Raw genomic sequence first — 26,392 nt, 5'->3', positions numbered from 1 at the left:
TACAATATTATATTATAAATATACAATATTATACTATAATAATAATATAATATAATTGTAATAATTAAATTTTATTACTGTTATTAGTTGTCGAGAGCCAGGATGTGGAGAAGAACTCTCTGATCCTGGAAGTATGTGGCGCCATTATCAAGAATGGCATAATAATGAAACAAATGTATTTATATGTCCATACACAAATTGTGGATCTTTACATACAACTAGTATCAGTCTAGAAGAACATATCGAAAACTGCCATAGACAGCCACCAACATTGCCAACTGAACCAGAAGTAATATGCTTTGAAGATCCTGAAAATGTAATGGATGAGGAAATTGTACAAAGCACAGAAGAATGTTATGAAAAGAGAACAAATGAAGCTTTTGGAATGAAAGTATGCCAATATGATGATAATAATGAGCAAAATCTTCTTAGAGGTGATAATGTACAACAACAAAAAAACGAAATCCCTCATGATCCAAATACTACAAATGATAGTTCAAAGGAAGATTATTCTTCCACTAGTGAGTCACTAAATGAAGCTGGTACATTTCCTATAAATGAAAATTTAATTCTAAATACAGAGAATTTTCTATCCAAATATGAGAGTAATACAAGCAAATGCCCAGAACTGCAAACTGAACATTCCCAAGAAAAAACTAATGTAGTTTATGTAAATGGTGATATTACCATTACAAAAAATACAAAAAATGAAATATGTAGTACGAATCCAAGAAATCAAGAGCATAGAATTGAATTAGATAATTTAGAAAGAATCTTCAGAAATGAACTCGATCATGATATTCCAAAAACTGAAGAAATTACTATAGAAACGAACAGTAATTGTTCAGATGATGAAGAATATACTCCAAAAAAACAACGTATGTCTAGGTATAAGCAAGAAATTTACAAATGTGCAGTTAATGGTTGTGGGAGAAAATATAAATACATATCCCATTATCGTCATCATCAAGATAGTCACAAATTAGCAAATAATACAATTAGCTCAAATTCTAACAAATCAATATTGAAATTAAAACAAGGGAAAGCCTCAACAGTTAGTTTTTTCTTGTAAGTTTAAAAATATTAGTATATAGTAATAGAAATTATAATTGATTTGATTTTTTATATACAGAGATAGATAGATATGTATCCTTTACGATTCTTTATATTTTATATAATTTATTGTATGTAAAATTTTAGTTTATGTTGTATTCTTTTTATCTCAGATGATTACTATTACTTTAAATACAGCCAAAATTTTTATATTCGAATTTATTACATATTTTGTAGATGTAAAATTCCTGGCTGTGGGGCTCAAGTGAACAATGTAACTGGTTTATGGAAACATTACCAGGACAATCATGCTAATTCAAAACTGCCAATAGTACAAGGAACTAAAAATAATGAATCATTTCGGTAAGTTTGTATAGTTAATTGTTTGTGCTTCACAGTTAATATTGTAATTGCACTAGCACTCTATATTATATTAACTGTAAACATTAAATTTGTTACTAGAAAACTGTTATGACAGATTATTAAAGCAAAATATGTTGCAGTTGCAAAATTCCTGGGTGTGAAACAGAGTTTAATACTACCGTAATGCTGTACAAGCATTTCACTGAAGTACACTCAAATAGCACTGGCAATAATGCTAGCATAAATACAAAGACTGGGAATGGGAGTAGTTTTCATTATACTGAAATATTTAAAGATGATACTACTAACCCACAAGCAAATTTTAAGACTGACTTTAAAGCAAAGAATAATATTAATGTAAATGACTGTACAATAAGTACTAATGATCAAAGATCACCATCACTTGTTAAGAAGGAGGCACGGGATTGACTTGAGATAAGTTGGTATCGTAAATGTGAGGGTAAATAATTGTAGCAATGAATCAGAGTACTTTACTGGGGCCGCAAATATTTGAATTATAAAGCAAATTATTGTTCCTCCCTCTTTACAAACAATGATGTGTTTGCATTTTATTCTTTATCTTTAACTAGTCACTTTTTATTACACTTTTACTACTGATTTCAAGAGGGGTGGCCCTTGTTAACTACTCAAATCTTTGTCATTATAACTTTGAATCATAGGAATGTATAATAGAAGGATAACTTTTAGGTTATCAGAGTTGTTTTCTCACAATTTTTAATTATTTCAGTAAAAAAATTAAATGATAAAAATTTCATAGCTTAAAATAATTAAACAAAAATTATTTTCTATTTAAAAAACATTATTACATTTGAAAATTATAATAAATAAAATTGAAAATGATATTATTTTTTATAAACATATTTATGTTTCAATGTTTTATATCTTACTGCTGTTATTTTAATAAAAAAATTATTACAGGTATTATTCAAAGTAAATGTTGAATCAACTCATTTGTAATGTTTATGCTTAAAATGAAGATATGAAAAGCAACTCAAACAAATTAAAAAAATTAAAATAAATATTCAATTAATACAACAGTAAATGCAAAGTAAAAATACAATGTCGTAGATTGACAAGCCTAGTATGGCAAATTTAAGAATAAAGTTCTTGAAAAACAAGAGAGAAACATTCACTACAGTAATTTGTGTGCATGTTATATAAAACTCTTGACTTTCCATACTAATTTTTACTATTTTATATTACTGTATTATTTTAATGTAATTTATGTTAGATCATGTTGTAGTTATTGTAGTAGATATTGTAGATATATAAGCATTGCATAGCATTTTCATTTATATGTCTGTACAATAAAAAATAAAGTGCAATAGTAAGTTGAAATAGAGGTTTTATTAAATACAGAATACTTCATTATTTTTGTATTTTAAAAGCATGTGAAAATAATCAACTACATTATTTTATTTTATAAATATTACTTGTTAAAAATTTTATTTTATATATAAAAAATACTAGTATTATAAATACTACTACTAGTAAAAAGTATTATTCCATCACAGTTTAAACAAAATTATCGTTTATACTGATACGATTACATCGTTTAGTGTAATTAATGATGTTTATAATGTTATATTTTATAAATTTAATCGCCTGGTGTGCTACTCAGAAGCAAAATTTTCTTCTAATAATCGTTGACGATTTAAGAACCACTTTGGGATGTTATGGTGACGATAAAGCATACACGCCAAATATAGATGGTTTAGCAAAAGATGCTGCCATTTTCTCCCAAGCATTCGCTCAGGTTAGCATCAAATTAAAAAATTTTAAAACGCACAATTTATATATAAAATGAAAAAAAAATATAAGCATATTAAATAAATTTTTTTTAGCAAGCATTATGTGCACCAAGCAGAAATTCATTTTTAACGAGTCGGAGACCAGATACAATTCACCTTTACGATTTCTATAGCTACTGGCGAACTGATATTGGTAATTTTACGACATTACCTCAATATTTGAAGGATAATGGATATATTACTAAATCAATAGGAAAAGTTTTCCATCCAGGTCTCTGGCTTTTATAATGCATTATACAAATATGAGTTATTTTACCTAATTTTAGTTGTATGTTCCACAGGAATTAGTTCCAATAATTCTGATGATAACCCATATTCATGGTCAGAAACTCCGTTTCACCCATTTACAGAAAGATATAAAGATGCTCCAGTATGTCAAACAAATATGCGAATACTACCTGCACAGAATCTTGTAATATTTAATATAGCAAATTAACATTTAAAAATTAAAAAACATGAAAGAGACATTAATATTTGATAACATCTAAAAATGTTTTTAAATGTTTTTAGGTATGTCCAGTTAAAATTTCATTAATGCCTAATAAAACATTACCAGATATAGAAATACTGAAGGAAGCTAAACATTTTTTATCTAATCAAGTAGAAAATACTAGTCCTTTCTTTTTAGCGGTTGGATTTCAAAAACCACATATACCGTTTAAATATCCCCAAAAATACTTAAGTATATTTAACCATTACCATTACTTATCACAATCGTAATGATTTTTAATTCAAAGTACTATTTTTATAAAAAATATTTTGCAGGACATCATTCTTTGCAAAAGTTTGAAGTGCCGAGGCCATATAGGTGGCTAGAAAATGTTAATAGCATAGCTTATAATCCATGGAATGATCTAAGGAAACGAAAAGATATTACAGCTTTGAATCTTAAATTTCCATGGGAAAAGATACCAAGTACTGTTATAATAATATGTGAGAATTAATTTATTTTCTTGCAATATACAAAAATATTGTATTTATTCTTTCTTAAATTTTAGAAAACTTTGCTAGATTAATTATCCAGTCATATTATGCATCTGTAACATATATTGATGACTTAATAGGCAAATTAATAAATCATTTGAAAGTTTTAGAATTTCGAGAAAATACTACTATTATTTTAATGTCTGACCATGGTGAGTTATACAATTTTTAAATAATTAAAGCAATTGAAGTTTGCTATGCTTCTTAAATTATTAATTAATAATGTAATTTTTCAACTAATCTTTACATAGGCTGGTCATTAGGAGAGCATGCAGTATGGGCAAAATATAGCAACTATGATGTTGCCCTAAAAGTACCATTAATAATATCAATACCTGAGCTTACATATCAGAAATCAAAAGAAAAAATGAATACAAATAATTCATCAGAAAAGAATCAAATATTCATAAATTCAATAGTAGAATTAGTTGATATCTTCCCAACAATTGCAGATTTAGCAAATATTTCAATACCTGTTTGTTCAAATAAATATATAGAAATTACTTGTAGTGAAGGAATTTCTTTTATGCCACTTATAAGAGCTGCTTTAAAAAAGGAGGTACCATTGATTTAAAAATTTACATTTCACAATTTTAATAATAAATGAAATTGCTATATATCTTGAACAATAGTATTTAATAATTTCTAGTCAATATTATGGAAAAAGGCAGCATTTGGACAATACCCAAGACCAAGTATTAAACCTTCGATCCATCCAAATAGCGACGAACCACGTTTAAAAGAAATTAAAGCAATGGGATATACACTGAGAACAAATAAGTATCGTTATACGGCTTGGGTAACATTTAAACCTGAAACCAAATTACCAGATTGGAATGATATTATTGCAGAGGAACTGTATGATCATCATAACGACAAAGGTGAAAATCGAAATGTAGCATCCTTTAAAAAGTATATCAAAATAAAGAAAAAATTACAAATTTTATTGCAATCTAATTTTTAAATTGTAATCATACTTACTAATTATTTTATTATAAATAACTTAATAGATTTGCAAACTTAAATAAAATTTATAATTTTTATATATAATGGAGAATTTACATTTCACATTTATTTGTCTGATATGAGTTTATTGATGATAAATTAATGTAAAATGAGTTCTATACATATTAAATCAATATTGTATAGTATTTTAGGTTGGTATAAAAATTTTGTTAATTAGTGCACAACATAGAAAAGATTGACATACTCATAATTATATTTGTATGAATATACAGTTTATAGATATGCTAATACATAGTCAATAAAAACATAAAAATTAAATAAAAATTGTCATTATCCAAATAATATATTCATAATAATTTATGGTCGTAGCAACAGTAACACTGTATTATATCAATACTGATACTACATAATATAAGTATAAAATACTAAAAATGTGGATGACGGTAAAATCGATTATAATAATGAAATATCAAAGTGTTTCTATACTATATAAAACAATACAGGACTTTACATTAGAGTTTCTTAAGTTCATAATAATATTTGTTTTACCTTTATTATTTCATTTATTCTTCTTGGTTTTTGTTTTTATTGTTTACTGTAGTTGAAGTAACCTGAAATTAAAGAGCAAGTTGTATACTCCACAAAAATTTACTTAATTTTGATTCTTTACTAATCTATAAAGATTACTTCTACAACGTCGTCATCGTGATCTTCAGATCTAATGTCAGGAGTTCTATAATCCTTCGGTTGATTGATCAGATTTTTACTTGTACTTTGTACGACATAAGGCATTCGAGCCAAATTTGGTAATTGAGTTCTCATTTGTATTGCATTCATACTTGGATTCTAATTCATAAAATCATAGTTAGATTTTAAATAAAAATATGTTTTATATCTACATATTATCAATAAAATTTTTTTAAATTATTCAAATACCTGATCAATAATTCGATTTGTAGAATTATGATAAGCTTGTTGCTCCCAATAACTATACATATCTGTCAATACACGTGTAGTCATCATTTGTTGAGTTTCAGGAGTTGCATTAGGGTACTATGAAATATAAATTGGTATAATAAATTAATAAATGTGAACAATATGTCTAAATTATTAATAGGTCAGTAAGGTCGTATTCTTACATCCTTTCGAAGCAGTTCCTTGAGTTTTTCAAAATCTGTAGAAATATTAAACGTTGATGGTATATTATATTGATTTAACATTACATGATTTGGGAATGTTGCCATTGATGGATATAATGGTATTTGTGGTGGTTTTCCTTTTTTTTCCTCTTCATATTCTAACCAAGCTTGTTTTCTTTCTTCTTCATTCAATTCTTCTTCTGCCTGTATTTAAAAAAAATTTATAAAGAAAACTTATTTTATCAAATAAAAATTATTGTCTTATATAGCTAACGTTACTTTATTTTCTAAAAGGGAATCATGTTCATGATAATTCTCCACACAATTCTTATATTTCAAAAATATTTCTGCCAATAGTCTATCTTTTGGTAAATTCAAAGTTGGTTTTTCTCCATTATTTATATTTGGCTCAAATGTATACAATTCGCTTAAATCATGATTACTATAATGACGTTCTATTTGTTGCTCATCGACAACCCTACAGGATAGCGATAGTTTCGTCACTTGTCGGTTATAAATTTTTTCTTCCATTGTTCCAGCAGCTAGAAACCGATAAACATAACACGGTTTCTTTTGACCAAATCTGTAAATTATGTCAATAATTATATACATTTTTTCAATGATTTTTAGGATACATACCTGTATACACGAAATATACTTTGCATATCATGTGATGGATTCCAACTTGCATCAAAAATAATAACACGATTAGCAGCGGTTAAATTAATTCCTAATCCACCAGCTCGAGTCGAAATTAAAAATAATCTTGCTCTTGTATTTGATGGTTCATTAAATATTTTACACCATGTGTTTCTATTCTCTGGAGATGTTTGACCATCTAATCGAAAATAATCCAAACCAAATGACCAACTTCCAGTATGTCCATCAATATATTCTGAATTTGTACCGTTTTGCGTTTCATTATCAATTTTTTCAAGAAACTGCTCAATTAGAGTCAAGGAGTACAATGACTGTGAAAACACCAATCTAAAATAATTAATAACTTTCTTAAAATTATATATTACTTATTACAGACTTTTCCAAAGTGATATAATAAACATACACTTTATCTCCAATTTGTTCACATTCCTTTAAAATTCCAAAAAGAAGTATCAATTTGGAAGAAACTTTCATATCTTTCAAATTTTCAGATTGAATGAATTGTGCCCACCATTCCTCTTCTTTTTTTTCAGATTCTTCAGATTTCGAAACTATTTCAACTTCTAAATATAAAATAATATTTTATAATGATATTAAAGATATTACGAATAAAGAATGAATAGATATAAAAAGTATTTTATGATGATAAGTTATTTTAATCTATGTAAATTTTTACCAGGTTTAATATTTTTTGGATTACTTCTTGTATTTTTTCCTATAACATTAGAATTAATGTTTTGAAGTTGATCATCACTATTACTGCTAGTTTCACTAGTTGTGGAATCTGTTTCACTATCATCAATAAAATCTTTTAAAGAACCCTCAGAATCACTAGAATCTAATCTCTTTTCATTCATCTTTTCAATTTTTTCTGCATTCAATTGTAAAACTATGGGATGCGTCCATATTCTTTGTAATGCTTGAAAATCTGCGAAAAGAGACCCGCTAGCACTGCGTGTCCGTCTGAAACGAAAATTGGACATTAAATTTTGATAAAATTTCAAAGTGCTATTTGACATACCTCGCAAAATTATCCAAATAATGTTGATACAAATTAACTTGAACTTTCGTTAGACTGACAAAAATGACATATTCCTGTTTTGGTGGCAAAAAGGGTGTTAATACAGAATAATCAAATCTTTGCACACATCCCTTCAACATTTTATGCAAAACGTATGCACGTTTTTTCATTAATTTAACGTCGTATTCAGTAGAATCATCAAACTGACCGTTAGTTATTGGATTCACAAATCTGTTTAGAAATTCCTTCTTTGTTCCTAGAAGATTTGGTTTCACAAATTGTACCATGCAGTGATCTGTAATATATCAGTTAAAAAAACTTAGTTAAATAAAAAATGAATTGCTTATTTGGAAATTTATTTAATACCGATCAATATTTACATTCTGTCAAATTATTTTGAAGTGGTGTTCCTGTAAGAACAATTCTTCGTAATGTTTTAATGCGGTTTATGGATTTACTAAGAGCAGTATCTTCATTTTTTAATAAATGTCCTTCATCACAAACTATCATATCTGGACCAGGATCTATTAAGTATCGTAAAATTGCTTCTTTCATATTTTTTCTCATTCTATTATTTGTGCCAGTAAGATTTCTAAACATTTCATAGCCAATAAGAAGTACACCACCAGTTCTTTGCCAACTTTCTAATTGAAACTTTCGTTCTATATTTTTCTTTAATCTTTAACAAATTCATCAACAAATGTTATATTATTTTTTAATCATTAAATTTATTTAAATTTACTTAAAAATATATCTATAGAACTTACTTAGTCATTTCATAAACTTCAATGTCATTATTTTCTATATTCTTTAACCATAAATTAAATTCGTTTAACCAATTAAGTACTGTGCTCAAAGGACAAACAACCATAACTGTTTTAACACCAGTTTTTTCGTTTGTTAAAAGCGTGTGCACCAAGGCAATTACTTGAAGAGTTTTACCTAATCCCATACAATGTGCAATTATACACCCAGATCCAGTAGAAGACTTTATTCTTTCCAATGATTCAAAACACGCATCCCACATGAATTTTATTCCTTTGGCTTGATGGGGTTTCAAACGTACTACTAAGTTTTTATGAACAATTACCAATTCCTCTTTTGTTTCAGGATTAAAATCTAATACTAACTTATCTAGTTTTTCTTCTCCAGCCAACCTTGCTTCATACATTTCATTGTACTATATCAAAATATCAAAAAATGATTTTCCTTCATACCAGTGAAGTAAAAAATTAATTATATATTAATTAAGTGCATTTACCAATTTTTGTCTCTCAGCAATACGTTTAAGTCTCTCTTCCTCTTCTTTGGCAGCTTGCTTAGTATCGTCCGTAACTTGCTTATCTTTCATTACTTTTCGGATATTTTTACGACCTTTCTTTCCAGGTGTTCCTTGAGAATTTGTAATCTGATCGCTATCGCTATTTTCATCACTATCACTGGGCATATTTTTAATACGTCTCCTCTTTGGTTTCGACCTAAAGATACATAAATCAATGCAAAAGATTACCATAAACTCCTTGATAATTTAATATAAAAAAAAACCATAAAAATAAAATATGAAAAAATATACAGCACTTCGCAAAAATTTTAAACCATGTACTAGACAGTATTATTTTAATACGATCTAGTTATTATCTTTGATGAAAGAAATATTTAATTTTAGAATTGATAATCAGTCTAAAAAATGTATAAAAATAATTGAAAATAATTTATATTTAGTTTAACTTTTCTTTTATTTTAAATAAGTTAGAACTCCATTTATTGTACAATATTTAGAATAAAATTTTATCCCAAAAAAAGTAAAATCATAAATAAAGAACAGAACGAAGGAAATATCTAAAAATTCATTTCAACATATTAATATCCAAATATCTTTTTTAAAGATGTCTCTAATTGTTCTTACAAAGTCAATAACATTGATTTTCCCAAATTTTTGCACAGTATTATTTTCTTCTTAAAAGTAATAGGAAATACCTTTTTTCTGTAACTGAAGAGTCCGTATCAGATGACTTATGCGTTTTACGTTTACGTACTTTTTTCGACTTTCCTATTGATGAGTCACTACCTGAAGACTTGTTATCCTCTAATATAACAGAATTATTTGACTCTGTATCAGAATTTAAGAATTGTACATCTGAATCAGAATCCATAATTTTTCTAGGATTCCTTCTTTTACGTTTCACAATTTCATCTTTGACAGCAGAATTTTCACTATTTAAAAAAATTTGACAATTTATTTAATATATTATTGATTCATCTAACAGCTGTATTAAGTAACTTACGTATGAGTTGCTTCCGTCTTTTCCGCCAACTCTTTTTGTTTCTTATCCCATTTTTCCCTTGCACTATCAGTATCCGAGTCCGAGGATAACTTCATTGTTAGTAGTTTGTTTCGTCTCCATTTATTTTTTTTCAATTCTTCATCATTTTCCTAATTATACTGAAGTTAATTAGGATTTTAATGTAAAAAATGTATTGCCATTTTAATTATTACCTTATCACTATCCTTTTTTTCTACTTTTTTGCTTGTCTTTTGTGAATTATCCTTTAACTTGATTTTATTTTCTTCCTCCTCACTGTCATTGTTTTCAGAAGCAACTTTTTGTTCACCTAAATTAGAATACATTTAAATTAAAATTAAAAAATGAAACTTTAATAAGTGATGCTATTAAATTAAACATGATTCTAAATTTAGAGGAAATTTGTTTACCAATGTCTGAATCAGAAGAACATAAAAGAACTTTTTTTGTAGCTGCATCTGCTTCTATTATTAATTCTTCATTAGTTTGAATACAAGCCTGTGTTTTTGGATTTGAAGCATCATTTTCCATATTAGATTCTTCTTCTGTATTTTCAAGAAATTTCCCATCTTCCACATTCTTTAAATGATCCAGTAGAGAATCTTCTACTTCTTTCACTTTAGACTTTTTCACTTTTCTAAATAAGGGACTTCGACTTGAGTCATTAGTACTACTACAATTTCTTTGTAATCTATCCAAGTCAATTAAACTGCAAAAAATAATTTATGTAACTATTATCAAAAATTAATGTAAAGCAATTTATTTGTTTTATACCTTTTAAGCTTTTTGTTTTCTAAATATTGTTGTGATTTTTCTAAAGCTTTTTTATGTTTTTTAAGAATTTTTTCTGGTAATCTTTCAATAACAACTTGAGAAAACATTTTTAATTTTTTATCTGATTCATCATAGTTTATTTTAGTCAAATGTGTTGGTTGTTCAGAATTCAATTCCATTTTGGCTTTGGCGAAACTTTGACTTTTACCTTTCTTTTGTTTTGAAGAAATACCTGTCCTTATAGCATTCAGTTTACTATCATTATCAGAGCTTGAATTTTCACTATTATCACTGGAATCATGCTTTTTATTTAAACTCTTTTTAATGTCACAAGGGCTCATAGAGTCATCTGAATTTGATTCAAGAAGATTGCGCTTAGCACAAGCTTCTACTTTAGTAATTTCATCTTGTTCTGATGAATTATTTTCATGAAGAGAATTACTTTCTGTTTTATTTTTGTTTTCTTTTTTATCCAACTGTATTTCTTCCAATCGCAATGCGTTTTTTTCGTCTGAATTATCATTTATTTTGGATTTTTTAATAGATTTTTTAATTAATGACTCTTCATTTGTGGGTACTTCTGAATCTGATTCTAACATTGCTTTTTTAGCTTGTTCTTCGTCCTCAAGTTCATCCGAAACGCTATTTTCTTCTTTTTCAATTAACTCTGAAATTTCTTCAGAAACAATTGATTTAGGTTTTCCAACCTCAATTAAATATGAATCATTATCTTTAAACTGTGTATTTAATTCATCATTTCTTAAAGAATTTTCATCTGTATTATCATTATTTTCTATAATATCTTTCGATTGTAAATTATTTTCATTTTTATGTTCATCTTTATTTTCTTTGATATTATCAATGATATCTATATTTTCAATTGTATTTTCCTCAAATATGTCATTTACAGATTCGTTTATACTATGTTCATTTATGGATATCTGACATTCTTCAGATGATTTTTCATTTTTATTAGTTACTTCCAAATTATCTTTGCAAGTTTTATTAGATATTCCTTTTCTTTTATTAGTACCTAAAATAGGTGAGTTACTTTGATGGCTGTTTTCACTGTCACTCGTTGTTTTTCCTGAAATTTTAGCAACTATTAAGTCTTCATCCTTTTTGTTTTTGTCAATGTTCGTTTTTGCAATAGTTGTTTCATTATCAGAAAATATTTCTTCATTATCACATTCCGAAACTATGCTTGCTGCATTTGAACTATTTCTTGATTTATCTGATTTTTCTTTATTTTCTGTTTCTTTTATCATTTCATTTTCACTTAAAGAATTATTTTCGTGATCTGTACTTTGTAGCTCATGATTTGTATTCCATTTTTTATAAAAATTTGTTAACTCTTTTTCTTGTGCCTCAAGTTCCTTTCTAAGACTATTGATCACATTTTTTGACTTTTTTATGATATTATTTGCTGATTCTTGATATATTAATTCTCTTTTAAAATATTTCGATTTTACATGTTCCATTTGTAACTCATACTCTGAACAAACTTCCTTAAATTTATTAAAAATTTTAACAAAATTAGACTTGAACTGTAAACTTTGTTCTTTGTTAATTATAATCTTTTTTCCCAATTGTGTAGTAGAATCTGAATTTGACTCTTCAATTGTTTCACTATTCTGTTTAACTTGAGACAATTTTTTCATAATCTTCAAACCACTATGGAAAATGTTTGATTTTTGAAATTCTTTGCCAGAACTAGAGTCTGCATCTTCCTTGTAGAAATTCATGAAATCTTTTTGTTTTGATTTTGATGCTAAATGTCTTCTGTCTGTTTTTTTCGTAAACTTTTCATAGATTTCATTTTCTGAGTCACTAAAATCTGAATTTCTGCTTCTATTTTTCTTCTTTCTTAAATCATCATAATCAATTTTTTTACTTTTCATATTGTTTTTATGCTTATCAGTCTTTAAATGTTCTTCAGTTTTCTTTTGCTTATCATAATCATTTTCACTCTCCTTAGATGATACAGATCTCTTTTTTTGTATAGATTTATCAATAGTACCTTCATCAGATGATTTATCAAGTGAATTATCACCTGAAAATAATTTTAAAGTAATTTCTGTTGAATGAATATACATTCTATAACTACTATTTTGATTTATGGCAGTTTATACTTTTTGTAATTTTCATTTAGAAAAGAATTTTTGCATTTAGCTTACGTGAATTCACAGATTTAAGAAAGAAAGGTCGTATGTCTTCAGGGGAACTGTCATCATTATCACATAATGAGCGTATTGATTTTTGCAGTTTCTTTATTTTTGCAAGTCTATGTTTCAAATGAATAGAAGTATTTTCTTCATTTATTTCAGATGCCTGATGTGAATATCTTTTTTTACTACCTCTTCTGAAATGAAACATATCACACATCTATTATCTTATTAATATCATCTAAACAAATTCAATAAATTTAATATAAATTAAACTTTTATTATAAATAAATCTATTATTTCTTTTTTAAAAATTTTTGTTTGATAATCTAAGATGTTAGCATATAAGACTTATTTTCTTTATTCTATATACTCACTTGCAAGTAGACATAATGGCTAATAAAACAGTTCACAATCTCCTAGACCTTAACTGGAATATAAAACATTTTTATTTTCTAATTGAAGAACCCAAAAATAATAAATTTATATTACTACATATATTTTTGGAAATATTTATAGTTTAAGAATAATAAATTAAGAAAATTCATATCAACAGTTAATTATATTATTTTGAGTTTTAATTTTATTACTTTAATTAGGTCTACTATTACTTACATTAATCATTTGAATTACCTTAATTCTTAAATATTAAGGAATATTATCTTATAATACATCGCAACAATAATAGGCATAACAAATAAAATATTTATATGTATTTCTTATTTGCCTCTTTGCAATGTTATTTCTGTAAAGAATGTCACGATAATGAAAATAATAGAAAAATAGTAAATTTAAGAACAAATTATAATGTATATTGCAAAATTTTTTATTTTGGCAATTATACATCTATGTATTCTTTATTTATTTCTTATCAATTTTTATTTCAAGTTTTATTTAAACATAATAACCTTTATCAATCAAAAGAAATATCAAGTACAATTTTTAAATGATCTTTAATGCAAATATTAATTGTATAAGTCTGGTACTATATAAGAACTTTTCCTTACAAATTTACATAAAATATTTTCATTATGTATATTAAATTAGATTATCTTAATTTCAAAGACAAATTATTATTATTTTAATTTTATAATGTTTTATATCGAAAATCATGATAAATTACGACTTATTTGTTTCACAAAAGAATACAAAATTGCTTTCTTTACTTTTAAGTATTAGTTGTTTAAAATTTAAATAATATTTAATAAGCTTAAAAATTCAAATTATCAAATTTTTATATATAATATTTTACTTTTACTATTTTGTATTTATAAGTTTACATTATATCGTGTTTTAAATAGTATAATATCTGGTTAAACAACAAATTCAGAAAAAACTTTTTACCTGACGTATTTTATACAACATCCTAATCATCACAAATTATTATATTTATATTGACTAAAAAAATATAATTAAATGAGAAAACATGCGTTTAAGAATACAATAATTACTTGGAACTTATATTTATTTTCTTACTGACAATGAGATAAATACGGTTATCTTTCTACTGCCCTCTGACGATAGAACGTGTAACGAATTTCAATGTATACAACTGTATTAAATATAAAATAATTTATTAACACGTATACGAATTTGACAAGGTTTCTCTGACAAACACAAATATCCTTTTGTATTTGTTTATTTAAAATAAATAGAAAATTAACATTCAAATATATACATTATGCGTAACAAAAAATTTTCTGAAAAAAAGTTTTAAAACTATTTGTATTTAGGTACTTTTGAAAACACATAATTTAATAATAAATAGTTACAAATAATTATAAAATTGCAATAAAAAATATGCAGATATTTTATCATATAAATATTCTATTAGTAAATAGATCATATATTATTAGATTTAAATATTTAAAATGTTTCATATTTTAGGATTCATCGTTCACCGTCTCTAATTCTCGATCTTCTGACGCACCTAGGATATGATTTTGTGGTCTAGATAAACTCTTTTCCTTTGTCACGTAATATTTTGAGCCCAATATTCTGTTTTCTTCAAGTGCAGGTACATCGCAAAAAAGACATCTCGTTTCCCTAAATTCTTCATCCAAACATGAATGAAAAATTAAACCACATATTGGACATATTCTGTACTCCACACTAGTTATTTGTAAAAGAGTAATAGCACATCTAGGCAATATATGGCCTTGTGAACATTTGGTAACTTTCCAGGAAAGATCGTTTATTATTTCACCACATAGATTGCAAGTTTCAATAATGTTTAAATTAAGGTGGGATATTTTCTTTAAAATGTCTCTAACACATTTGGATAGTGGAGTAACTTTTTCATCTTCTTCTCCAGCCAAATATACTTCTAAATACATTTTTAATAAACTCATAGAAAGTTTCTGTTGTTCCGACAAAAAAGATTTCCTTACAAGATACATAAGATAATTGCAAGCAGTATGAACAAAAATTAAAGGTTGAGCTTCTGATATTTCTCCAGCAATACTACCTATTCCTTGAATCATTTTCCTTTTCTCACAAATTTCCATCATTACAGATGTCCACATTACTATTCGCAATTCATGCAAAGATAAAGATTCCAAATTAAATGATACTTTTGGCAATACAGTTGATGCATCTGATGCTCTAATTGCTTTTATCCTTATTGCTTCTAAACAGTCCCAAAGTTGTTCTAATCTTTCATGTTTGGTTTGATTTAAAACAAATGATGGGTTCCAGTTCTTATTTTTGAAACAAAACATATGTATTTTGGTTGGTTCCTTCAATACTAAATGGTCATATATAGTGCTTGGTGTAGTTATATTTATAAAAATTACAGAACTTGGAGAATGTGCAAGGCCTAAATATCGCATATGAACTTGCGATAATTTATTATTTACTTTCATTTTCAAGAACTGATCTTCTTCTGTATTAATTGCAAACATGGAGCCATTTTCTGTTGTGACTAATGCATAATTTGTGCTTATACAAATCATTCCTAAAAATAATTAATTTCTTTATTTGCTAAGGTATTTTTTTTGTAAATTATATAATAACTCATATTATTTTACTTACCTGAAATCATGAAACCTTCTAATTGTAAATGTTGCATACTTTTCAGTGTACCATTTTCCATAAAGCATAATAAAAATAGAAAATTACCCTTTGTAATGAGAATCTTTATATTTAAGTCATTTCGTGGAAATATTCTTATTGTACTAATAGGAATACGATCAGTATAGTTATAATACTTTTCAATGAATTTCTCTTGAAGGTTTTGATTATTGTATTCAACATTAAGACCATAAATACGTCCATCCAAATATCCAAGAATGATTAAATGTTTTTTTATATCAATTGTAATCCAATGTAAAGCACTTATTTTTACATATTCATTTAATCTTATTGTCCCCGCAATTTTAGGGTTTATTATCTCATTATAATCAGATATTCTTGGAATTTTATAAAAAACTATATCACCATTGAGATATGCAACAGCAAGATATGCAAAATCTACAAAAAGCTGACTCCAAGTAAAACAAGAAGCTTGTAAAGCTTTTATACAAATTTTAAATGTTTCAAATAAAGCTGGATTATTTATATTTTCTTTTAGTTTGAAATTAATTTCTTGCTCCATAATATTATAGCGTACAGAAGATAAATCATATGCAGGATACCAATTTCTAGAAATTTTATATGCAATCATAACAGCACCTGCTGAAGTTAAAATTGCAATAAGACATTTGCTTGGACATATTAGATTTTGTGGTGACCATAACAAGTCAACTATTTTTGGTATCATTTCTTTTACATTAGATAGTTTGGGAGTTAAACTCTCTTCCATTATAAATGAATACAATACTTCATGATGCATATTCCAAATTTTTGATTCTATATTGTTAGATATATTCTCTGTTGGAAATATTGATGGAGCATAAATGAAAGTTCTAAAAAATTTTATAGTTGAGCAAGGAGACATTGGAGAAGGTATCAGTTCCTGTACAAGATAATATAATTAAATATATTATATTAATTACAGATATAGCATTGACATTGTAAAATTAAACTTACAAATATATGAATTCCTTTTTCAGTAAGGATGGATATATGGTTATCTTTAGACCACTGAACTGCAAATTTTGATGTAACTGGTGGAAAAATTGTAAGGCTATAAATTTCTTCTATCTCCATTATTTATTGAGTACTTATTCACATAATATAAAAATTCACAAAATCTTTCACCTGTAGGTGTTTTATATTTATTATAAAAAATTCTTCTATAGAATATAATAAACATAATATATTAATACTAATATATAGTATCTAATAAGTGATATAATGTACGCATAAATTTAATTCATATTAATTTTTAAATTTCTTTACATATTCGTATATAACCTAATTATAACAATATATACAAAAAATATATAAACAAATTATAATTCAATTCTTAACAGTACATTAAGATTTACGAATATTAATTTTTTACAAAATTTTTTATTTTTTTCGCATAAATACGAAAAATAATTTATGCGTACAATTTCGTACAAAATGATATATTTATAACTAACCTATTAACTGTTATTATCCTCTTTTTTAATTCTTGCATATCTTCAAAGAAAGACACATTGATACATGAATACATATTTAATTATTAACATTAAATTTGGTCTTATACAATACATGATTAAGTACAAATGAGATCAAATTTTACAGTTAATATTTAGGTGCTTCGTCATTGAAATTAACGCAGTTAAAGCTGACGACCATTAGTAAGTTATCGTCCTATACTTTTTGGTTAAAAAAGATTAATATCATACAATAATTATAATCTCTTATATAAATAAAAAAAAAAAGAAAAAAAAAGTGTATATATATATATATATCACATATCTATTATTCGTTGTTACAGATATTCAGTTGATTTAGAAAATCATTTCATAAATTTTTGCATGTTACGTATGAAAATAAAGAATCACAATTAATAATAGAAATTTTAATTATTTTGTCACATAAAATTTAATAAAATATCAATCGAATTAACAGTTTTAAATAGCTCTCAGATCGTATAGAATAATATATTACTTTTGTTAAGTAAGAAATATAGAAATTATTGAAAATTATAATATTGCCAGGAAGTGGAAAAAAGTGATACTTTGATATTATTTCAGTTTTTCATTTCAAATTAAAAACAAGGGTTCCTTAACGAGTAGCGCAATAGGAACGTAACTCTTCTTTTGTACAGGATTTTAAACAACATTCTTCGTGAATACCACGTGAGTTCCTTCGAAATTTTATCATTTTTCTTGCATTCTTAATGGATTTATACGGATGCTGATCATAACTAAATGCCATATAATTGTTTATATCTATTTCTGAAAAAAATCAACTTTTTAAATATTTGTATTAAAATTAAATATGTGTTGAGAATATAAAATTCAAATAAAAAAATTTAAATTATTATAACTTCCCTCCATTTTTAATGAATCAATAGTACCAACCATGTTTTTAACTTCACCATTTCTTTAATTTTATTTTTAACTAAATAATTTCTCGATATATATTCACTTACCTTGATTACTTTTCTTAAATCGAGAATTGTAAACACTACCGCATATCTTTTGTAAAGTACTTGACAGAATTTGGCCACAATATTGCTGCATTTCTGTCACAGCTTGTCTCTTTTGGCCATACTGAAACACATCTAATTGCGCATGTTCTGCTACCGGCATTAGAATCATTATCAGGAACATTAAACTCATGAGCGCGTATAATTGATTTGCGGACATCTAGAAGCAAAGTAATATTTAAAATATTTTTAAATTGAAATTCAAAGTAATTGTAGGAACGAAGGAATGCATAAAGAAAGGTAATAAGAATAATGCTTTCATTATACTCATATCATTCTTATAGAAAAAAAAATTATTAATGATATAACAGCATTAATATCGTGTAGTACTATTAATATAACGTACAGTACTATCATAATAAAATTAATGCGATATTCAAATATCAATAAATTAAAAATATCAAAGAACTGCAACATCTATCCGAAATAAAAAGAATATTGATGTAATCTTTGAATATGTAGATTTGAATGAATCAAGCTTAAAAGTGAACACTTGTACGGGTGAACTCGAAATTCAAGTATCATAAGTGGATCCTCAAGTGTGTCTATTTAAATCGCTTTTATTAACTTCTTTATCAGAACTTATCAATAATGATACCCCATGCTGTTGCTGTCACGTACCAGTCGCCGAGTAACGACCTATTTTTAGATATCATTTGTGCAAATGTGAATCTTGTACTGTAAATCTTTCCATGTTAAAGTCTTGGTGTGGAAACTTTTCAAATTTATTCCCATGAATTTTAATATTTTCGTTAGTTTGTGAGTGATTATTTGAAAAAGATTTTCAGGAAAAATTTTGTGTAAAAAATCAAATAAAATGACTTTTTTCTTTATTTCTGTTTTTATTTAAAAAAATTTAATTAATTCACTGAGTATCAGTAAATAAAAGAAAGTTTCAAACAGTATATACTTTTAAAATCATTTATAGTATGTAATACTTTTTGGAAGAAGTTTGTAAATAAAAATTTAAGTAGAAAACGTCATAGAAAAAAGTAATGATCACTTTTGTTCTATGATATTAATAGTTATTATTATACTGGGAAATAATTCACAACTTATGATAATATATGCTGCTATAACTTTCTACAGCAACATAGATATTATTTAATTATAATTTTTCAGATGATAACATTTAATTTGATCGCACAAATTGTTGTGGTATTTCTCTTTTAAATTAGATCAAAATATGTTGCATCGTCTTCAAATAACCACACTGTTTTTAAATTCGATCGATAGAAGATAATTTTAACATTATCGGAAACTAAATGATAACAGCTGAATTTTGTGGTAAAAGAAAATATAAAACAGAGTCACTTACTTATTATATGTTGATAAGAAAGAGATTGTTAAAGTATGCGTGCGTGTAGACATTTTACATGCATGCAAAAATATATACGTATGTCGCATGTATCACAAATTGATAGATTTCTTTTTATTTACGATTATTATATTAATCGAAAGATAACATTTCAAACAATCTAAAGTAATTTCTACTACTGAATTTTACATATCAATGAAAAATACGAAACAACAAAACTTTTATAAGTGAAGATATATTTTTGAAATGAAAAATTATACACATGATAATTATTGTATATAAGAATATTCCTTATTATAAAAATTAACGCTTCTTTACACCTTTTATTTTAATAAAATTTTAAACTGTATTTCAATATCTCAAGAAAAAAAAAAAAAAAGAAAAGGAAGAAAAGTTCGTAATCAATAGTATAGTCACCAAATACATCGATAAAACAATAATTAATGCTACTTTTATATTAAAGAGTATCTATTTTTTTTCGAATTGGAATTTTCTAAATTTAAGTTATATAGATTGTACTGATTATATCAAATATATAAAATTGATGCGTATTAAATACTTCAAACACCAATTTAAAATGATTATTTGAAATTTATTCCGTATGTTATTAAATATATAAAAACTAGCTCGCGTAATTTTGGAATGTTATCCTTCGATTTATTGTAATGATGAAGAGAATTTCTTTGAACTTGTATGTATTCTCTTGTATGTATAAATGTTTTAATCATATTTTCACTCTCTTTTTTTAAAATTATTTTCTTATCAAATTTGTATCCTTTTAGAGTGCAAAATGCGTATCTATTTCATTGAATGACAATCGTTTGTCTTATTTATTGGCTTTTTTTTAACAAGAATTTGATAACTAGAATTTGCTTGAATGATCCCATTCACTTTGTTTTGATACTTCTTTCATGCATATGTTTGTATTTCCTTAATTGGTAATCATAGGTGCACAAATGTTCTTCACAGACATCGGTGATTGAGACAAATAGAATCAATCAACATAAAAGGATAATTCGTAAAATGCATTCTTTTTCTTTTTTTTTTTTTTGTTTATTTGTCTTCATTTCATTCAGTTTATCGAAATAATTAAACTCTATTTTCATTTAACAATACCCTTATATCTTTAAAATTTAAATATACACTTAAATACCGAACAATTACAATTTACAACGGACGCATTTACTTTTTCAGTAACATCTTTAGTACACTATGTTGAAGTCTTTCTACACTCACTTGAACATCATTTTTCTTTTTAATTTCTTTTTAAACAAAAGTAAAAAAAAAAAAAAACAATAGGTTTAAAACTTAAGGTTAAACAGTAAAAGATGCAACAGAAATAACACGTTAAAGATAAAAGAAATGTAGAAGGAGAGAAGAATAAAAAAGAACAGAAAAGGAGATGAAAAAAAAAAGGGAGAAAGACTACACGTTCAACACTTAATCCTCTGATTATTAGAGTTATTCTGCTTTATTTAAAATCAGCCATCTGCATATAAGCTCAGCCCCTACTAACGCAGATCGGTAACAGAGAATATAAATGTGCAAACACTCTATATTTTTACTTTGTTCTTATTCCTTTCCCTCTTTTGACAGAAGGTTATAGTTACATTCGTTCCGCAAATTACGCGGAGTATTCGTTCCGCGTGGATTCATTTTACGCGAATAAAAATCGTGTAAATAAAATCTGTCAATAATGGGGTAAAGCTATCCGTTCGTTCGCAGGTCTCGACAGTTAGACTTTTCTTTCATCTTTGCCGCTTATCCCAAGAGATGTCCTCCGGCAGCCAATTGTTTATAAAAGTCTTGACCAGATAACGTGGTCCGACCGCATAAATTGTTATAATTTACCGCGTAAAAAGGAGATTCGCATAAATTGAGGGAGCGATGTATATTCTTTTAGTTATCACATTTTATTATCTGTCATTACTGCCTATTATTACTATTGTTATTCACGCTATTGTAGATGATTATGCTTACAATTGTAGAAACCTAAATTTAAAGCTAACTCTTGAAAAGGTAAACGTGAAACTGCATTAATTTAAAATTATTTTCTTGTATTAATTTTTAAAACGTAGTTTTGAAATTTATTTTTGTTTTGACTGATGAAGAATCTAACGAAGAATTTTGGAAAATATAAAATACATACGACATAGACTGATAATTATAAATTTGAATCATTGAAAATAGTTTAATGCATATACTTACCAGCTTGTGAAGAAATAATTATTTACTAAAAAATAATCATTAAGCACATTATATATAAATATTTGTTATATCAAATGCAACACAATATGACACTTCAATAGTAAATTTTTCACTTGTAATAAATATTTTTATAAATGTGAAGTGTATAAAATAACTACGAAAAATTAGAGAATAGTCATCCTTATCTCTATTTAACAAATTTGTTTGTTAATCTTAATTTTGTTAATATAAAATCAAAATGTACATAAGTAATTATCCTAGGATATATTTTATGATATCATACTTAATTATTTTTATTTGAAATTAATTAAAAAGATAAAACTTAATCAAGTTTAGTACACGAATCTTTCAAGGTAGAATGAGGAATCATAATTTGCAAACAGAGATAAGCTCCATTTACACGAATGAATTGTAAAGACAAAACCAAACAAATGGACATTTTTTAAATATATTTTACAAAACGTTCTATTCGTACAGCATATAAAACAATACTCTGTATTTATTTTATATTCACACATTAGCTCTATACGACTGTACCACCATATTTTTTTGTTATATGTAGAATATAACTTTATACAATATTCGGCGCGATTTTCAAATGTCAGTACTATGAAAGTGCGGTGTCCTTTTGACGTGTAGTTCCAGCATGCTTCCCGTCAGTTAAAAATGGCGGTGTTGCCCTATCGAACTTCTCCGAATTAATCTTTTTAGTTGCACGTTCTCGGTCGATTGTCAATTCCGTTGCATCTGAACTCATGCTTTTACCAAAATCTTTCCTAGATGAAAATTTTTGCTGGTTGTTCGGATTTACACCCGACTTCAACGACTTATTGTGATCGATGTATGTGTCCTTCACGTCCGATTTCACTTCATTCAGTGGAATTCTTGCAGGTTTTGATGGATTTTTCAGATGCACAATATGGTTATTCATTGAGTCTGAGCTGCTTTTCTTATGACCTATATGATTATGGTGATTCGAGAAAACAAAATCCGTTTTGCCTAAAAACTGGCTATCACTATTTTCCATATTGCCAAGACCACCTGTGCCACTATTACTTCCCACACTATTACTGCTAGAAATGTCTCCCATGTTGAAGTTTCTTTCATTGGGACCAGTTTGCCAAAAAGAATCGTCGAATACCTCTGCATCACGTTGCTCCGGAGGTAGTCTGCTGATACGAGCTTTCACAATAGCCAAGTGTCTGTGCACATAATCCTGATGGGGTGCTAGAGCTGCTGCTCGTTCCAGACATTGGGCAGCTAAACTTAACTTACCACGTTCCACCATTACAACACATAAATTGTGAAGACCTTGAATGTTTGTTGGATCCAATTGCAGTATTCTACGATAACACTATAATCATTTAATAATATTAATTAGTATTTTTATAACATATAAAAATCTAAAATAATTTATAGCCACTATTTTTGCAACTTACATTTTCAGCAGCATCCAAATCTTTTATATTATTTATGTAAATATCACCGAGAAGGATTAATCCTTTAACGTGGTCCGGGTGAAATCTAACTAGTTGATTTAAAAATGGTGCAGCTTCAAGGGGACGTTGTTCATCTGCTAACAGAAGAGCCAGATTGAATAACGCAGATCGAAAATCTTCTTTAAGAGCAACAGCATTGCGAAACCATCTTTCTGCACTTCCACTATCATGATCATCCATAGCCAACATTCCAAGATTAAAGTGAACTCGTTCGTTATTGGAATCCTGAAAATAAATGTCAATTAAATAATGTCAATAAATATTTTGAAATAATATCTCAACATTATATTTAAATAAATATAAAAAAGAATACTTTTCGTAAAAGTTTTAAAAGTCTTTCTCTAGCCACTTTTCGTAGTTCTGCACGCCCTAATTCTTGAAGTAAAATGGCTGAATTTAGTAATGCTTGTTCATGTTCTGGATCAAATTCAAGAGCCTTGTCGAGATATGCTAAAGCTTGAGATGCCTTCCCTTGTTCAAGAAACACGACACCAAGCTTTAAGTACGAAATTATTATTATATTAGTAATTTATTCCTTTATTAAACATTGTTAATTTAGTTATTTCATTCTCGATATTTACGTTATAATAAATATCTGGATTATTACTATCGTAGAAAAGTGCTCGTTCATAAACTTCCTGGGCTTCTTTGGTACGATTAAGTTTAATTAAAACATCGCCTCGATTAATATACGCTTGCGTGTAATCAGCGCGCATACTAATAGCCTGTCTATAAAGCAAGTCAGCTTCCTCTAACCTAGTTGCATTTTTAGCTATTAGATTTGCTAAATTTACAAAAACATTCAAATGATTTGGTGCTACTCGTGCTTGATAAGACTCTCCAGGTTTTGCTTTCGGTAGTAAAGATTTTGCCTAAAAAAATATTAATAGAACATAATACTATTTTATTAATAAATAATTTTTAATAGATACATTATTTTAATCGTGAATTTACCTTTAGATATGCATCTTCAGCTTCTTTAAACATCTTTAGATGATTGTAAGTCCTACCCACATTAATGTGTGCACCAATATCATCGCCTTGAACTTGAACAGCCTTATTGAAGAAATTTAATGCTTCCTTGAATTTTCCTTGACTTTCCAAAGCATGTCCGACATTATTAAACAATTTAGCATTGCGATCATTCACTTTTAATCCTGACATAAATATGGAGTATTCGTCCAACCAATCATAATTCCTGATGAAAGTCTTCGTTGTATGTGCAGCCAAAAGTGTTATTAATAAAAATAGCGTCAACTTCTTGAACCTGTAAATATAAGAAGATAAACAAGAAATAAGCTGAAGCAATTTCGGGAGTTCAAGAATATGTTTTACGAAAATCTTTACTTTTTATCGCATAAAATACTCCATCCATATCCAATAAGCATACAAAATCCCATAGAAGGGGCATATAATACTCTTTCGGCAATGACGAATCCAACTGGGAAGAAAAGATTTGAGGCAGGTATGAATGGGAGTATCATCATAGCCAAGCTCTATACAAAATAGTCAATATCACTTTTTTATAATAATACTTTTAGTTCAAGCAAAAAGATACAGCTAGTATATATTTGACTAACCATTATGAGAATAATAGAAGTTTGTCTATTAGATGTTAAAATTGCTGTTATCAACAATCCTACTATGGTCATATGAGTTGCTATAGTAGCAAGATTGCGAAGATCAGTAAAACCCTCTATCAACGGTATCGTTCCCATAGTCCAATCACAGCATAAATCGTTTGGAAGAAAAAGCAGCCTTAGATTAACTGCTGCGAGGTAATTATAAGTAAGCTGTCGTATTGGCGTTGGAGCCACTGATGCGGGATTGTCAAACCTAAAATATTTTCCATTATTAGACTTTTACTGATATATTTAGAAAAACAAGATTCATTCAAGATATTGATTTCAATATCTTTTAATCGTTATATGTTTATAATGCATGTAAGAATTTACAAATACCTGGTAAATACAGGTAATTTTGAGCCCATTACATGTAGTCGAAGAATAAGTAAACTAAAAGTGACAAGTGTAAGAACTGTCAGTCGTTTTGTACCTTCACTGGACCAAGCAAGCGATATTTTTTTTCCACCAAAAGCTGCCTTTAATGTTAGGAAAATATCCATTGCTTTTACCTAAAAAAGTAATAAGAAATATACATTTGAATAAACCTTTAATATTAAAAGTTTACATATACATTTACCTTTTGTACAACAAAAATCTCATAGAATACACAAACAGCAGTGACTGTTATTCCTTGTTCTTTGCATAACATGGCAGTGAAAATAAAAGACATAGATAATATGAAAGATTTCCATCCTAAAAAGAAATGTAATAAAGTTAGTATTTACTTCAATGAATAACATTAATAGTAACATACAATAATAAAAGTCAGCCAGGAAATAAAAATAGGAAGAAATCTTTAAATATCTTACCTGTAGATCTTCTACTTCTGCAGCATTTAGTGTATGCGATTAAAGCCGCTAAATAAAATAAAGAGGACAATGTTTCTGCTCTTCCG

General features: G+C 26.9%; 6 protein-coding genes across 6 annotated transcripts in view; 2 read left to right on the top strand and 4 right to left on the bottom strand.

Moving 5' to 3' along the window:
• Positions 1 to 1,917, top strand: part of LOC108551108 (uncharacterized) — a 3,487-nt gene extending 1,570 nt beyond the window's left edge. The window contains exons 4-6 of the mRNA XM_017905136.1: positions 88 to 1,068; positions 1,291 to 1,416; positions 1,557 to 1,917. Coding sequence (XP_017760625.1) covers positions 88 to 1,068; positions 1,291 to 1,416; positions 1,557 to 1,845 — 1,396 coding nt within the window. The 3' untranslated portion in view covers positions 1,846 to 1,917. The remainder of the gene's footprint in view (positions 1 to 87; positions 1,069 to 1,290; positions 1,417 to 1,556) is intronic.
• A 1,056-nt stretch (positions 1,918 to 2,973) lies between these two features.
• On the top strand, positions 2,974 to 5,181 carry Ids (iduronate 2-sulfatase; the record flags this gene model as incomplete). The annotated part of the gene is made up of 8 exons (XM_017905139.1): positions 2,974 to 3,193; positions 3,282 to 3,459; positions 3,530 to 3,660; positions 3,759 to 3,930; positions 4,014 to 4,163; positions 4,247 to 4,384; positions 4,484 to 4,791; positions 4,882 to 5,181. Coding segments are annotated over exons 1-8 (1,566 nt in total), but the record flags the coding sequence as incomplete, so codon positions are not given.
• A 461-nt stretch (positions 5,182 to 5,642) lies between these two features.
• LOC108551049 (transcriptional regulator ATRX homolog) lies at positions 5,643 to 14,654 on the bottom strand. Its single transcript, XM_017905049.1, has 21 exons — positions 14,605 to 14,654; positions 13,638 to 13,690; positions 13,273 to 13,457; positions 12,004 to 13,148; positions 11,096 to 11,901; positions 10,732 to 11,030; positions 10,516 to 10,631; positions 10,304 to 10,452; positions 9,996 to 10,232; positions 9,280 to 9,496; positions 8,786 to 9,198; positions 8,399 to 8,697; positions 8,019 to 8,313; positions 7,674 to 7,960; positions 7,401 to 7,560; positions 6,977 to 7,324; positions 6,617 to 6,920; positions 6,338 to 6,541; positions 6,135 to 6,251; positions 5,886 to 6,044; positions 5,643 to 5,809 (listed from the first exon to the last, which is right to left on the bottom strand). The coding sequence occupies exons 2-21, from the start codon at positions 13,649 to 13,651 to the stop codon at positions 5,762 to 5,764; spliced, it is 5,802 nt and encodes a 1,933-aa protein (XP_017760538.1). The 5' UTR covers positions 13,652 to 13,690; positions 14,605 to 14,654; the 3' UTR covers positions 5,643 to 5,761.
• A 489-nt stretch (positions 14,655 to 15,143) lies between these two features.
• On the bottom strand, positions 15,144 to 17,409 carry LOC108551107 (uncharacterized). Its single transcript, XM_017905135.1, has 3 exons — positions 17,290 to 17,409; positions 16,294 to 17,215; positions 15,144 to 16,216 (listed from the first exon to the last, which is right to left on the bottom strand). Exons 1-3 carry the CDS (start codon positions 17,407 to 17,409, stop codon positions 15,144 to 15,146), a joined length of 2,115 nt encoding a protein of 704 aa, XP_017760624.1.
• Positions 17,410 to 18,358: 949 nt separating this feature from the next.
• Positions 18,359 to 19,007, bottom strand: ILP-2 (insulin-like peptide 2). Its single transcript, XM_017905137.1, has 2 exons — positions 18,791 to 19,007; positions 18,359 to 18,593 (listed from the first exon to the last, which is right to left on the bottom strand). The coding sequence occupies exons 1-2, from the start codon at positions 19,005 to 19,007 to the stop codon at positions 18,421 to 18,423; spliced, it is 390 nt and encodes a 129-aa protein (XP_017760626.1). The 3' UTR covers positions 18,359 to 18,420.
• A 3,955-nt stretch (positions 19,008 to 22,962) lies between these two features.
• LOC108551065 (transmembrane and TPR repeat-containing protein CG4050) overlaps positions 22,963 to 26,392 on the bottom strand; it is a 5,545-nt gene continuing 2,115 nt past the window's right edge. The window contains exons 5-14 of the mRNA XM_017905071.1: positions 26,307 to 26,392; positions 26,075 to 26,190; positions 25,834 to 26,006; positions 25,453 to 25,708; positions 25,220 to 25,368; positions 24,827 to 25,139; positions 24,454 to 24,744; positions 24,186 to 24,368; positions 23,813 to 24,097; positions 22,963 to 23,727 (exon numbers count right to left, since the gene is read on the bottom strand). Of these exons, the coding sequence (XP_017760560.1) occupies positions 22,981 to 23,727; positions 23,813 to 24,097; positions 24,186 to 24,368; positions 24,454 to 24,744; positions 24,827 to 25,139; positions 25,220 to 25,368; positions 25,453 to 25,708; positions 25,834 to 26,006; positions 26,075 to 26,190; positions 26,307 to 26,392 (2,599 nt within the window). The 3' untranslated portion in view covers positions 22,963 to 22,980. The remainder of the gene's footprint in view (positions 23,728 to 23,812; positions 24,098 to 24,185; positions 24,369 to 24,453; positions 24,745 to 24,826; positions 25,140 to 25,219; positions 25,369 to 25,452; positions 25,709 to 25,833; positions 26,007 to 26,074; positions 26,191 to 26,306) is intronic.

This window comes from Eufriesea mexicana, unplaced genomic scaffold (assembly GCF_001483705.2).
Source record: "Eufriesea mexicana isolate 0111107269 unplaced genomic scaffold, ASM148370v2 scaffold3653, whole genome shotgun sequence".
Lineage (NCBI taxonomy): Eukaryota > Metazoa > Arthropoda > Insecta > Hymenoptera > Apidae > Eufriesea > Eufriesea mexicana.
Note: the sequence above shows the minus strand (reverse complement) of the source record. Positions and strands in the feature narration are given on the sequence as shown.